This window comes from Gymnoscopelus braueri (genome assembly GCF_963280865.1).
Source record: "Gymnoscopelus braueri genome assembly, chromosome: 6".
Taxonomy (NCBI): Eukaryota; Metazoa; Chordata; class Actinopteri; order Myctophiformes; family Myctophidae; genus Gymnoscopelus; species Gymnoscopelus braueri.
This window is the reverse complement of record NC_137607.1, coordinates 11978616-11994472: the sequence shown is the minus strand read 5'-3', so window position 1 is coordinate 11994472 and position 15857 is coordinate 11978616. Positions and strand designations below refer to the sequence as shown.

The 15857-nt window shown below is 40.3% G+C and overlaps 1 protein-coding gene across 1 annotated transcript in view; it reads right to left on the bottom strand.

Moving 5' to 3' along the window:
• Positions 1 to 15857, bottom strand: part of prdm5 (PR domain containing 5) — a 74245-nt gene that overhangs the window by 56902 nt on the left and 1486 nt on the right. Inside the window, exons 2-8 of the mRNA XM_080431074.1 lie at positions 15144 to 15227; positions 13590 to 13712; positions 6422 to 6590; positions 4413 to 4590; positions 3390 to 3482; positions 2577 to 2698; positions 763 to 842 (exon numbers count right to left, since the gene is read on the bottom strand). Coding sequence (XP_080287200.1) covers positions 763 to 842; positions 2577 to 2698; positions 3390 to 3482; positions 4413 to 4590; positions 6422 to 6590; positions 13590 to 13712; positions 15144 to 15227 — 849 coding nt within the window. The remainder of the gene's footprint in view (positions 1 to 762; positions 843 to 2576; positions 2699 to 3389; positions 3483 to 4412; positions 4591 to 6421; positions 6591 to 13589; positions 13713 to 15143; positions 15228 to 15857) is intronic.

Genomic DNA, 15857 nt, shown 5'->3' with positions numbered 1-15857 from the left:
ACTGTATTGCATAAACGACTCGATTATCGTCTCTGTCGGAGTGGAAACCTCCTATGTAACCAAAACTTTTACTTTTCAGGATTCAAATAGAAAAAATAGCAAAAGTAGCAGATCTACAAGCTTGTGGATCTGCTACTTCAGAGGCTTCTGTGTGACTTTCTGAGTCACATCAGAGACTTCTGTGTGACTGTCTGGCCGACAGCAACGATTATGTTTATTATCAATAAAGAGGTCAAAGCCAAAGTCATGAATGGAAACTATTCGGACGATTATGCAAAATAAGTGCGATTATCTAAAACAGTGGTTCTCAACCAGTGGTCCGGGGACCACCAGTGGTCCTTGAGGGGGTTCCAGGTAGTCCCCAGCTAAATGATGGAGAGTTGGTAACCAAGTGGACCCTTTATAGATCTTTGACTCTTGAGAGCGTAAAATGAAACCAAATGGACCCTTACGGGTCCATTTCGTTTCATTTTACGCTCTCAAGAGTTAAGTTAATGTTAAACATCTGCATTACTTAATTAAATAATTGTTGTTTCGATCAACGTTTGCCTGTTATCTCTCCTATTGGTACCAACATCAATGTAGAATTGTGGACAAAATCCTATCCAATGATAACAAGATATTCTAAGTCTTGGGTCTGAGAGTCTAAATCTCATCAAACGGTTCCGTGGCTCAAATGCTGAATAGGCCTAGATAATGGATCTAAAAGAATTGGTGATCAATCAGGCGATAACTGTATGTAATAAGTGTAGACGGGCCCACCTTACGGTGCTCCTGTAGGTTGAGCGAGGAGGAGCACTTCCTGTTGCATATGGTGCATGTGAGCTTCCTCCGGGGGCTTCCTGCGAAGAGGAGGTGGAAAGGAAGGAAGGAGGCGATTTATGAAACACTAAAAGGAACAGATCATCGTCACAATGTACCTTGAGCACAGTGAAAGTATATCGTTGCCGTTTTACAAGACAAAATAAACCCGCGACATTCTAGACGCCACGGACACGTTACACCCCATTACACAACGGCATAAATATCCCATAACGCCGGAGGCTTTGTCCGCCGTTTGGGGAGGAGAGTAAAAAAAGTCATGAGAGTTTTACGCGACAATTAAAAAAAAAGGTGTCTTCGTTTGTAGGGCATGGAATGGAAACATTCCCATGGTTGTACTGTCAACTACCCCCCCACACACACACTCACACACACACGCACACAGACACACACACACACACACACACACACACACACACACACACACACACACACACACACACACACACACACACACACACACACACACACACACACACACACACACACACACATTGTTGTGGCCACGCTGGTTCGTCAAGGCACAGATTGCATCTCCATCAAGCTAAGGACAGTTTCATCGTGTTAAGGGTTAATGCTTTATCACGATACGTGTGTGTAAACGAATACAGCCGCCCGGCGGCCCCCACTTCCTGTCATTAACCCATTCAATCCGGGAACGCATGTTGTGTCTTTAGGTATAACCATTATTTTATACTTTGGGCTATTCAAAGATAGCAGATGTGCTGCGCTACGAGCTGCTTTAAAAATGTTGTTTAATCGTGAACATAAATTTTGTTTCAACTTATGTTGCTACTGTATAATATCTGTGGTTCTCAAACTTTCATGTCAACTCAAGGACCAGCCAAAATGATATGGATTTGTCCATGGACCCATAGCACTCGGTGCCGCGCTATGAGCTTGTATATCTGCTATTTTTGAATAGCCAAAGTGACACAGAGGCGTTCCTTGATAGAATGGGTTAACATCTAACAGAGCTACTGTGGCATGAAGAGCAAAGGGCCAGCTATCACTATTTAATGTGAATAGTTGAACCGATCGGGGTCGAGCGTCGTTCATGTGATTAGTTTTAGTGCAACTTAATCAGCTTCATCATGGGGCCTTTAGAGCAGTACGTGGTTCTCAAAGTGGGGGTTCCTGAAGGAGTTCCTCAGCAAAATTAGGAACAGTTTAACCACTTAAAGGGATAGTTCACCCAAAAAAAACGGCGGAAAGATGCTAATGTCTCCGGTAGGAGACTCAAAGTTGACACCTTGTGTCTCCTACCAGAGCCGCCGCCGGTCATCAAATTACTGGCTTAGGAATGCGACAAAAACTAAACAATCTCCATGAATTCAAGGCTTCATGTGGTGACTAATCAATAGATAAAAAGTACTTTTTTGGGTGAACTATCCCTTTAAGCCCCATTTCGAAAATAGCGAAAATAGCAGATAAGCTCACAACAAGTCCACAATGAGCTTGTAAATCTGATATTTTTTTATCTGCACAAAATAGGGACGCCAAAGTGATATAAGTTCACCAGCTAGAAGGTAATCCAATGAGAGAATGCATAAGAATGACCATTAAGATCATAGGTTTCTCTCTCCCCACCTATAGAGAGACGTAGGGGTACTTAATCTAGTCTAAGAACTTCCATCTTCTCTTATATGGGAGTCCCTGGCACCAAATTTCAAATTTCAAATGGGCGTCCACGCCATGGCCAGACACGTGTGAATTTGGGGGTCCGTGATATGAAAAAGTGCCATGGTGCCAACCTGTGTGTACGTTCTCCTTGTGCTTCTTCAGAGCGTCTTTGCTCTTGAACCTCTTCCCACAGCTCTCCGCTTTGCAGATGAACCGGGCGTCTCCCCTGCACGCCTCCTTGTGCTGCTCGAAGCTACACACACACACACGCACGCACAGCACAGCACGCACAGCACACACACACACACACACACACACACACACACACACACACACACACACACACACACACACACACACACACACACACACACACACACACACACACACACACACACAAACATGTCACTGGAGAAATAGGTCAAGCTGTCTATACGATACACAGTTAAAGAACACAGTGGTAAACTCTATACCTGGGAGTCTCAGTGAACCCGTATAATTAATGAAGCTGGTTGACACAGTACACTAGTACTGAATATCAGCCTCACATATCAACTGTAGATACACTGTGCATACAGTATTCATTCAACCTTTATTCAAAATTCTCGGAGAGATCACTGAGGGAGATTACACATAGAAATAACATAAGAACAACAAAGAAAGACAATATGTTGACAGCAATCAGTTACAAAAGTTGCATAGAGGTAATGAACAGTTATTAAGTCAATTCCTAAAATAGATAGATGCTAGGGTATTTAGTTTAAGATCTTGTTGCAAGAGGTTCCAAGAACGAGGTGCACCAATGCTGAAAGCAGTCCTTCCCTGTTCAGATTTGACAGCTTTGGGGGAACCTGAAGGACTAGCCATTCGCTAGAGTGAGTTAAAAATACGACTAGGGTTCTTACGTAACGTGGATGTAATATGAAGTTTTAACAGTGTGTTACCTGGATTCTGAGCTGAACGAGTTGTGACACAGCGAGCACTGGTGAGCCTTGGATTCCCCTGATGCAGCCAGAGACTCAGAGCAATGCAACACACTGTGGAAGCATGCAAATAAATAAACAACAAGACAAAACAAACTATGGCGCCCTAGGGTGCTGTGACGCAAGTTTGCAGAACACTTTGATAATATTTTGAAATTCATCAATATCACTTCAGTTTATACGTCGTCAATATAAAGTCATTTTCAATCTGTCCTATCAGATGTTCAGAACAGATGTTCTCTCAAGTTTTCCTCGTGCCATACTGTATCTTAGGGGGGGTTACATATTTACGTACCGTAATATGACATAAATGTAAGGTGCTGTAAAGTAACTCATGTAATTCAGGAGTGCAGTGGATGAAAAGGTTATTTACAGGGGTGCTCTGAGCCAAAAGGATAATACTGTTATTTTATTTTTTTAGATTTTAACTACTTTAACCATTATCTTATACTTTGGCTATTCAAAAATAGTAGATATACAAGCTCATAGCGCGGCACCGAGAGCCATGAGCTTGTAGATCTGCTATTTTTGGAAAAATCATGAAAATGTGTGCAAATCTTTGAATATATATTTTGTAACTCAATTCTTTGCTTCTGGGGATTCTACAAATGTCTTTTAAATCCTAACAGTTTTTTGAAAAAAAATAATAAAATCTATATCAGTGGTTCTCAAACTTTTTCATGTCAAGGACCCCCAAAATTATATGTATTTGGCCGCGGACCCCCATCTCAAAATATGTTGTTCCAGGGACCCCCCAGAAACAAAGATTTGAGTTAAAAATGTTCGCTTTAAAAAATATTTATTCAAATAATTGCAAATATTTTCCACGATAAAAAAAATAAAAGCAGATCTGCAAGCTCATAGCGCGACACAAAGTATAAAATAATGGTTGAAGTGGTTACACAGATGACGTTTCCCAGTTTGAATGGGTTATGGAGGACAACATGTAAGATAAGGTGCCGTGTCGTGAGAGAGGAAACGTACTGGCGCTGCAGGGCCTGTTTGATGGGGAACTTCTTGCCACAGTTCCTGCATTTGAAGTCCTTCTCCTCGGTGCTGGGCCTCTGGTGGAGGCTCTGAAGGTGGGCCGCCAGGATCTCCTCGCTGGGGAAGCTGCTCTCACACAGCAGGCATGGGTGGTCCTCTTTCTTTATCACCAGCTCTGTTGATAACACACACACACACACACACACACACACACACGCACATGCACACGCAAACACACGCACACGCACACGCACACGCACACGCACACGCACACGCACACGCACACATAGTCACATTTATTTTATTAAACAAACAAACACATTTATTTTAGTATTTTACTGAGTGTACACACTGTTGTTTTTAAATGTGCTCTATAAATAAAGTGGATTGGATTGGATCAACATCGTCACATGCTGTGTTAATTTTGACAGCAAATTTGTATGCAGTTATAGTCATAGTCTTCTGAATAAAATTCCATTTAGTTTTAGTCATATTTTAGTCATCTGAAATGTTTTACAGTTGATTTAGTCAACTAAAATGTATTTTGCCTGGCCATGATGGAGTTTATACTTAGATGTTTGCACAAAATCGCAGATCTACAAACTCACACCGCGTTGTGAGTTCTATTTTCGGAGCACGACACCCCGTGTGCAACCAAGCATAAAATGACTTGTTTTAGTTCTACTGGATCTCTTCTCAAGTAGTCCCTTCCTAACATTTGACAAAATCAACGTTGCGACATGTCGTGAGCTTGTAGATGTGCTATTTTTTGGCAAATGTCCCATCCCAGACTATGGATGCTGGGGTTCAAGTGGTTAACAAACGTGACATTTTAAGAGTTTTAAGCATATTTTGATTATCGCGATAATATCGTAAATCCCACTATAATCGTGACATGAAATTTTCATATCATCCCATCCCTAGAACTCACTAGACCGCTCAGGCTGAGTGAAATGAACATGGCTACCTGATTCATTACTAATGACCGTTTGCTGTCTGAAAGCAGTCAAGTCATCTTGAAAATATCATCACACAATCGATATTGTAATATTCTGTATTCTGTCCAAAAATATAATGATATTTGATTGTAACCAATATCACCCAGACTGATCGATGTTCCCGCTGCAGCATGTACTGATTACTGCAACACATGACATGCTCTGCATGATGTGAACCAGATGGATGGATATTAATCCATTTAATGGATGGATATTCATCCATTTAATGGATGGATATCGTCTAGAGACAGAACCCATGACAGATTCTTGGGTCCGATGTCAACCCCAGAGTTTGGAGAGTCCTAGACCACCAATTACCCAAGTTTTGACCGCTTTTGTTTTTGTCAAAAGAATATAGAATATTTAATTTAACCTCTTACACAGTATTCAAAAGTGTTAAAAAATTGCTCAGAAGTTTGTAAATGTGCAATTGTTTTGTGACATGCCCAAAATAGGGACGCCAGTTTGAAAGTGGACAAAAAACTAACCAACACAAAAGTCAAATATTGGTCAATATATCAGCCTAACCGATGTATCAGTGAGTCATTTATGTACATTCTATTTGAATGTCAAGTAACTAAGTACATTTACTCAAGTACTGTACTTGAGTACAATTTTGAGGTATTTTTACTTTACTGGAGTATTTCCAATTTTCAGTACTTTTAATTCTACTCCACTACATTTCAGAGGCAAACATTATACTTTTACTCCACTACAGTTATTTGAAAACAAAACACACTAACCACTTCAGCCCTACAGTATACATATTTCGGCCATTTGAATTGTGAGCTTGTAGATCTGCTATTTTCAAAAGACTTTTATACATTTGAAAACTTGAAATAGGACATTCTGAATAATTAGTACTTGCTACTTTTGGTACTTTAAGTACATTTTGATACCAATACTTTTGGACTTTTACTTGTACAGTAACAGAGTGTTTCTATATTGCAGTATTGATTATTTTACTTAAGTAGAAAATGTGAGTACTTTTTCCACCACTGACCGTACCCATTTCAACGACATGCTTGGCCTCGCTGCTGTCCTCATCTTCATCCTTGACCACCACCTCCTCCTCTTCCTCCTCCTCCTCCTCCATGTCACTGTCCAGGTAGCCAATGAGGAGCTCCGTGTCCGACTCGATGTCGTCCACCGCCAGGTAGAAGATGTTCTCTCCATCCTGAGGGACAGCGGAGACGTGGGGTTACTGTATGTCTTTGACCCAAAATAGCCTATCTACAAGCTCAGAACGTGTCACAATGCGACTTGTTATGAGCTATTAGATATGCTATTGTCGGCATGAGATACCGTTGTACGACTATACAACGAAATTTGACACATTTCTGGTCTCCAGAAGTGGGTTTGATATCAGATCTCATGGATGTCACTAGATCTCGCGAGAGTGTGTTGCTGACACAGACAGGTCTCGAACAATGTCAACCCCCCACCCCTTATTTGTTAAAAAAAAAACACAAGTTTAATATCAAAATGTTCTGAACATATACGTATGTGACTTGTGAAGAATGTGTCACATCCTGGGTCTGTCCCCAGCCCCTCCCCTCTCCTCTTTGGTCTCTGATTGCCTAGAGTAGACTCACCTGCGAGTGTCGGCCGTGCCTAGTTGGCTAACGAGCCTCAGAGACTAGTTAAAGGGATACTTCACTCTCGGGCCGGGGACACATTTAAAAGAAATATTTAAAATAAATGAAAAAAGTTATGGAAAATTCATGGCCCCCTCACACATTAGTAGGACACTCTAATGCGTGAGGGGGCCATGAATTTTCCATAACTTTTTTCATTTATTTTTAATTTTTTTTTTAAATGTGTCCCCGGCCCGAGAGTGAAGTATCCCTTTAAGACTAGCCTCGGAAACCCATGCCTTTTTTTTTGTTACAAAAGAAAAAAGGCTGGGGGAAGATCCCAGGAGCTGTGGTCTCGGAGCGGGAGTGAACCTTGTTATCTCCTAACCAATCAGAGTGCAGAGGGGTGTCGCTCTAAATTTGGTGACGTCAGCGTGTTCCGTGCACAGGCCGGGGGGGGGGGCGGGGACATAGATTGGTGAAGCAATAGGAAGCGGTGCAGGAATCCGGGCGCCTGGGTTTGGATCCGCCCTTCAAGACCATCGATTGGGCTCGTTCTTTCAGTCTAAGTTAAGACTGTCTGTGACTGCTCTCTGTGCTGGATAGTGGTGGGAAATAACGCTCATTTCAGTGAACGAACGATTTGGTTCACGGCAATGATTCGTTCAAATGATTCGTTCACGTTCTCATTCAGTAGCGCTATTTTCTAGTTTTTTGTTTTTTTATACGCGGGAGCGTTATTATTACGTCGCGCGTACAACCCACCCTCCCGTCCTGTGTACGGGGGGGAGGGGATGGGGGGGCATGAACGATAGCGTGAACGTAACACTTTCAGGAAGTGAACGAGTTTGCTCACGTTCACGGCAATGAACAAGTTCTTTTGAACGAATCGATCATGAACGACCCATCACTGGTGCTGGATCATTGTATTGTTGTTCGTTGTTCCGGATTTCCGTGTAATCCAAAGTGTCCTGTATGTCGCCCTGTGAGGTGTACCTTATTTGTTATTATTTAAGTAAAGATTTGGTTAAACTGTCCTCCTTGGTTTCCTGCGTTTACTTCAAGTTGAGTTCCTGCATATGGGTCCTAAAACACCCCGGTTCCTAACAGAATGAGTCTAATATTTTCTTCCTTGACCATGGGGAAAACGAATCGCTCACAATCTGTGTTCCTGTTCAGCTCTCCCTTAAGAATGAATAGACTCATGACCTACTTGTCGTCTCCTTGAGAGGCGAGCGCCTACGTTACACAGATACAGGAAGTCAAGCAGAGTTTGGCAGTCTTGCTTTCTATTGATTTGTCTTCGGTATAAATCAGGCTTAACGATGGATGGTTTTAAAGTCATTACGCCCAGGCGACGCTTGATTAAGGTCGAAGGTCAATAGCTCAGCCTTAAAGATGGTGTCATTAACGTGCCTGTCCCTAAAGGTCAACGCTAATAAAATCAAAGCGTCGTTTGGCTCCAGCCGTGGGATTCCTAAACGCACATAAATATTAATTTGCGAGAGCCAAACCGCGCAATAAACGTCAGCGCTGATGAAGCGCAGAGCCTTGGCGCACGTGAGCGACCTTTTAAACGACCAATCACGGCGTGGAGAGAGAGAGAGAGAGAGACCTGAAACGATCTTTTCTGCTTTTGATTTTTTTTTTTGTCTTCCTCTGTGAGGACAGGAATCTTCCTTGAACTGGTGACATTTCCCAGAGCCGGCGTGTTGCTAAGGTCAACGTTTATGTCTGGCTACTGTTGATGACAACATCAAACGGTTCATCCAAAGCCTGTATGCTACAGCTATTGAATAATAATAATAATAATAATAATAATAATAATATTCAACTACTCCAGGATTTGATTTAAAAAAAAAACACTGCAAAATCAATCCGTTTATAGGTCAGAATAATCACAAAGAACTGACCCTACGGACAATTGTTTCATATTACTTATTGCCGGTGGTGAAAAGTATCAATACTGCAATGTAAAACATACTCATTCCAAGTAAAAGTCTGGTATCCAAAATGTAGTAGTAGTAGAAAGTACTCATTATGCAGAATGTCGATCCATTTCAAGTTTTCAAATGTATAAAAATAGATTGAAAATAGCAGATCTACAAGCTCACAATCACATTGGGAGCTTGTAGATCGGTTATTTTCAAATGGCCGAAATGTAAATAGGGCTGAAGTGGTTAATGTATGTTTTGTGATAATAATCAAAATCTACAAAGTAACTAAAGTTTTCAAATAATTGTAATGGAGTAAAGGTTCAATATTTGCCTCTGAGATGCGGTGGAGTAGAAGTAAAAGAATAGAAAATTGAAAATACTCCAGTAAAGTAAACAATACCTCAAAATTGTACTTAAGTAGACAGTACTTGAGTAAATGCACTTAGTTACTTTACACCACTGTAATTGGTTCACAGTTTTTCCTCTGAGATAAACATCTGGGTACAGTTTCCCATTCCTAGCTCAAGTCTAGCTCATCTTTAGCCTCCCTTATTGCTGTTACAATATTTACACCAATGAGATCTGTGGTTTCTCACATCTCGCTTCAAAGACATTTTCCCAGTCAAAGAGCTACTCTTTTGTGCGGTGTAAATAAACAGCATGTGGGACCATCTACTGGTACATAACTGTGTTGTTACACTAATACCACTTCCAGAGCTGGATGACTATTTCCTTTTCACATGCCTCCTGTTTACGCTGCCGTTAATTAGGCGCTGTGGTGTAAAGTAACTAAGTACATTTACTCAAGTACTGTACTTGAGTACAATTTTGAGGTATGTTTACTTTACTGAAGTATTTCCAATTGTCTGTACTTTTACTTCTACTCCACTACAGCTCAGAGACAAATATTATACTTTTACTCCACTACAATTATTTGAAAACTTGAGTTACTAGTTACTTTGTAGATCTTGATTATTATTACAAAACAAACATTAACCACTTCAGCCCAATTTCAACTTTGACTATTTGAAAATAGCAGATCTACAAGCTCGCAACGCTGCGTTGTGAGCTTGTACATCTGCTATTTTCAAAATATTTGTATACATTTTAGACAATGATAACTGTGAAATGGGACATTCTGCATAATGAATACTTATACTTTTGGTACTTTAACTATATTTTGATACCAATACTTTTGTACTTTTACTCAAGTAATTTTTTTATTCCAGACTTGTACTTGTAACAGAGTATTTCTACATTGCAGTATTGATACTTTTACATAAGTAAAAAAAATAAGTACTTTTTCCACCACTGCCTTCAGTTCAAACTTCCTTTATACCTATCCTCGGTTTTGGAACCAAAGGTTACTGGTCACTCAACACGTTCACAAACACACATTAGATATACCAGTCCACGTAAGAGCAGTGAACAAGGAAAAACTGCATTCATGTATTATAATCCACACATGTATTATGCTCCACAAACAAACTTCAGGACTCTCTGAAACGGGTGCGATTGGTCTCAACAGAGACATTCAGGGTGCTTCTTGAGGACACACTACATAGTGACTGCACCTGTTTCATGTAACACTGTTTATTTTCATCTGATTTTAAATCTCTGTGTTGTTATCCATGTCCTCACTGTATTGTCTGATTCACCGCCTTTTGCGATTATTTTAATGTTTAACGTTTTATGCTTCCGCTTTTCTTTTTTGCTTTATTGTTAAATTAGTTGTGACATTGTAATGTGATTCAAATGGTTGTTATCAGGGCGTCCTTGAAAAAGAGAGCTTGCTCTCAATGGGTTTCCCTGAATAAATAAAGAAATAAATAAAGAAAAAGAAAGTCACCGTTTTAACGTTTGGACAAATTTGTCCCGAGAAGTCCCAATATGCCTTCTGGGGAGTGAGACAGTGTTGCTCCCAACGCAACGTCATGGAAGACAGCATACAATGATTGATAGGCGTCATACTTGTAGTGTGGCCAGTCTCCTGACCAAGACGCGGCAAGAATTTATTGCAGCCAGTATAATCCGACATGGTGACCACCATCGTGAAAGACAGAAATAAGTTGTGTAGTCTGATCCCAGCATTATGAGGTGAAATTCTTTAACCCATTAAGACCTGAAGCCGATTCTACAAAATGTCTTCTAAATCCTAACAGTTTTCTGAAAAACCTATGTTGCTATATCAGTGGTGCTCAAACATTTTCATGTCAAGGACCCCCAAAATGATATGTATTTGGCCGCGGACCCCCATCTCAAAATATGTTGTTCCAGGGACCCCCAGAAGCAAAGATTTGAGTAAAAAAAATTCGCTTTAAAATAATATAAATATATGAATTTGCGCACATTTTCTCGATTTTTCAAAAATAGCAGATCTACAAGCTCGTAGTGCGGCACTCGGTGCCGCGCTATGAGCTTGTATATCTGCTATTTTTGAATAGCCAAAGTGTAAAATAATGCTTTTTATCTACAAGCTCACCGTTGTACCCCTAGGGGGTCCTCAGAATTAATTCAAGGGGGGTCGTCACATTTGTGTGTGATATAAGAACATTTAAAAAAAAAAAAAAATGCTTAGTGCTGTCAAATGAATCTATGAAGCTATCAAAGCTGCAGCATCACCTGGAGACAAACTATAGTCAAAACCTGTAGAATTAGTCGCAAGTCTCTCAACAGTTAACAGACAATCAGCTAAATATGGTGAGCTTAGGAATGTTAACAATTAATCTATAATCGATGAATTGCCGTTAAGAATTTACTTGTTTTTGAAAACTTTTTTTTTCTTTTTGGGCTAGTGAAAGTTACAGGTATGCATGGTGTGTGTGATATTAAATGTGATAACCATAATCACAGTAATCCTTAATCATATTCCATCATATTCTAGGGCTCTTGGAGAGAAATGAGACAGACTCCATAGAGCACTGCAGAGGGGAGGTGTGTGTCCTGTCCAGCTGATGCTCGTTGACGCTCGTTAATGTTGTATACATCGAGGCAATTATGTTTCTGCTCTCGTTTTCTGTTTCGAAGAATTTCCTTTTGGTCCTAAAAATGTGCAGACTAAATTGGAACTATAAAGCTGATGAATGGGTTATTTTTCCTGATGGGATGAATTGGTATCTTGACCTGAAAATGTATTTTCTGTTTATCTAAGAGCTGGAGAGATGGCCCATTACTGAACAAATACATATCACTTAGAGCATCTCTAAGTGGTTAAGTCATAATAGAAAGAATATCAAATTTGTCTGATAATAACAGATGTCAGAAACCAGGCTACTACCAACCACACATGACCATAGCGTCTATTTTAGCCACTTTATGACCTTGCTGAAAACTATTACAGTCATAAATTTACACTGGTGCAATAAAGGCACTGTAAAACAATAACAATAACCTCATCTGAACGCTATTAAAGTAGTTATGGTCCCGATAACCACACAAACAGCAGGAAAATGTATTTCTATTCCAACATGAAGAAGCGGTAGAAATAAGCCGAACTAAAATATATACTTAAGAGCTAATGTCAATAAGAATGGAAGGACTTTCAGCCGTATTCTGTCTATTTTGGCCGACGGTTTCGACCAGAAGAAAACTGTTCTTCCATTCAGGATTTCTTGAGAGCCACGGTGCGTGAGAGGCCGCACTGACCAGGTCCTGACAGATGAGTATTTCTGGTCAGCTTTATCGCTGTGTCTCATCCCAGCCCCTAAAATAAGTAAATATAGTACCAACTGACCACATAATGCATCTTATGTTCTAGCCAAATATAACATAGTGATGTATCAGCAAAAATCCTTTTGTGCAATATGTATGTCTTTGTAATACAGTATGTACTTCTTGTACGTCCTTAACGGCTGCACTAATCAAGTTGGGAGTAGATTGTTACTGATTCCCATATTGGTTTCCCATAGTGGATAATAATCAGCTGTTTTAGATGTTGCCGTTTATTATGTACTATACGTTCATTATAATTAGAAGACATAATTATGGCTACAGAAATACATACTGTAAGTACTTGATGTTGTTCGATGTGGTCATTAAAGGAGTAGTTCACCCAAAATATTACTTATTTTCTATCAATTACACACCCCATGAAGCCTTGAATTCAAGGATTTTTGGGGGGGTTTTGTCGCATTCCTGAGGCAATAATTTGATGACTGGGTGTATTTCCGGTAGGAGACACAAAGGGTCTACTTTGAGTCTCCTACCGGATATATTAGCATCTTTCCGTGACCAAAAACACCCAAAAATGCATGAATTCAAGGCTTCATGGAGTGTGCAATTCATAGAAAATAAGAAATGTTTTGGGTGAACTACTCCTTTAATTATCCATTGTACGTTTTCTGATGACGAGACTGTAAACGGAGTTATAACTGCAGTTACATAGCAGTCCATTTCTAGTCTTCCGACCCTTTACAAAGCGCTTTACAGCGTACTTCACATTCACCCATTCATTCACACACCCATTCACACACCGATGGCGGAGGAAACCATGCAAGGCATCAACTCACTCATCAGGAGCAGTAGGTGTTCAGTGTCTTGATCAAGGACACTTTCGACACAGCCAGGGACCAAGCCACTACTCTACCTCCTGAGCCACTGCTGCCTCCAGACAGATAAAAGGTAAACGTGTGTCACTCTCTCTATGGAGAAGAGGAAATGTACCTGAATGGCTGCCAGGTTCTTCTCCTCTTGGGAAGGTGCTTGGTGGACGAAGCGCAGCCAGTTGGCGTAGCGTGGGTTACTGGCATCCAGAATGTAGAGTGTGTCTCCTTTACTGCCTCGAACCTGACCACACGCACGGCGCACGCACACACGCACGCACACGCACACGCACACGCACACGCACACACACACGCACACGCACAATTACATCAACATTTAAAAAAATACAAATAGTTGCAAACATCAGTTTTTTCCACCTCATTTCATAGAACTGCTTTAACCCATTAAGGTCGGGAACGCATCTGTGTCATTTTAAGATTTATTTGGCTATTCAAAAACAGCAGATATACAAGCTCATAGAACGAGTGCCGCGCTACGAGCTTGTAGATCTGCTATTTTTGAAAAATCGTAAAAATGTGTGCAAATCTTTTGAATATATATATATTTTTAAGCGAACATTTGTAACTCAAATCTTTGCTTTTGGGGGTCCCTGGAACAAAACATTTTATAAAATGTTCTCTTTAAAAAATATATATTCAAAGATTTCCACAAATTTTTATGATTTTTCAAAAAAAAAGCCAAATAAATATAAAAATTACACAGATGCTTTCCCAGTCTTAATTGGGTTAAACTACAGTCAGTGACTTACAAGCTGTTATGAAATTACACACAAAGAAAATACTGGTTCTTCAGTGGTTCTTTGGGGTGGTTGAGGTGTTATGTAGAACCACTGTCATACAAAGAACCTGTTCAGCTCCTGTGTGGTTCTAGAGAGGTTCTTTACTGGTTCTTCAGCTTAGTTTACACACCTTTAATGGTTCTAAATAGCAGAGCTTGACCAAGGGGAAGATAAGATAGGTGCTATATAATGCCTCTATGATTATGAGCCAAAGAACCACTTGTAATGCAATTAGCACTGTTTGTTTTTAGAGTGTTTTTAGTTACTATCATATCACTCAATTGATTATCACCAAGGAAGTTCAATGGTATTATCATGAGAATATTACTAATGTGTTTATGCTAACTTCTCAAAGTGGGGTCCAGGGACCATCGTGGTTCCTTGGGAGGGGGGGGGGGGGGGGGTTCCATGTGGAACGTGGAGAGTTAGGGCATCCTTGAAATTACAAACTACAAAGTTTGAGAACCAATGCTCTATTTAATAGAAAAGTTCTACTATTTAACCCATTAAGATCTGAGGCCGATTCTAAAATTATTTTCTAAATCATTTTTATTTATTTTTTATCAAATTTAAAACATAGTTAGTTCCAGGGACCTCCAGAAGCAAAGATTTGAGTTACAAATGTTTGCTGTAAAAATATATATATTCAAAGATTTGGACAAAATGTTGAAGATTTTTTCAAAAATAGCAGATATACAAGCTCATAGCCGCGCTATGAGCTTGTATATCTGCTATTTTTGAATAGCCAAAGAAATCTAAAAATGACACAGATGTGTTCCTGGATTGAATGGGTTAACATAATAGTGTTGCGTGTGGTGTTGATAGAATGGTATGAGGTGAGGTTGAGGAGGTATTTGTGCACGTGTAGAAGTCACCTCCCACATCAGCCTGGTATCTGAATTCTCGTCCACCTCATTGGGCAGCTTCTTCTCGCCTGCAAACGGGCCAAACTTTTCTCCCTTGAAAAACAACAACAACAACATCAACAACAACACAGACATATTTTCCCATCAATGAAACCACTACAACACAATACAGGGTTCGTAATGTAATCTAAACACCAAAGGATTATGGATGAATGTTGAGTAGCGTTTAATGTTTAACAGGAAATGTTGACTTCATCCCTTCTCAGTGGATCTTAATGTGTGGTCCGGAGACCCCCCCCCCCCCCCCCCCAGGGGTCCTTGAGGGGGTTCCAGGGGGTCCCCGGCTCAATGATTGATAGTTAACCTAATCTAACCTCTAAGTAAATACAACTAGAGAATGTACAATAATGATCAGAGTTTACCTTTATACCTACAGTGCAAAGATAGCAAAGGAATTCTTGACCAAATGACAGACCACCACTGACAGACCACGTCATGTCTAACAACACAACATGTTCTTTAATTGGGGTCCCTGAGATAACAAATCTTATCTAATTGGGGGTCGGTCCTTTAAGCCTTGCCAATGCTTTCAATGCTTTTAATTAACACCCTCAAGCTAAACACACACACACACACACACACACACACACACACACACACACACACACACACACACACACACACACACACACACACACACACACAATCCAGGAGGTGTGGTCA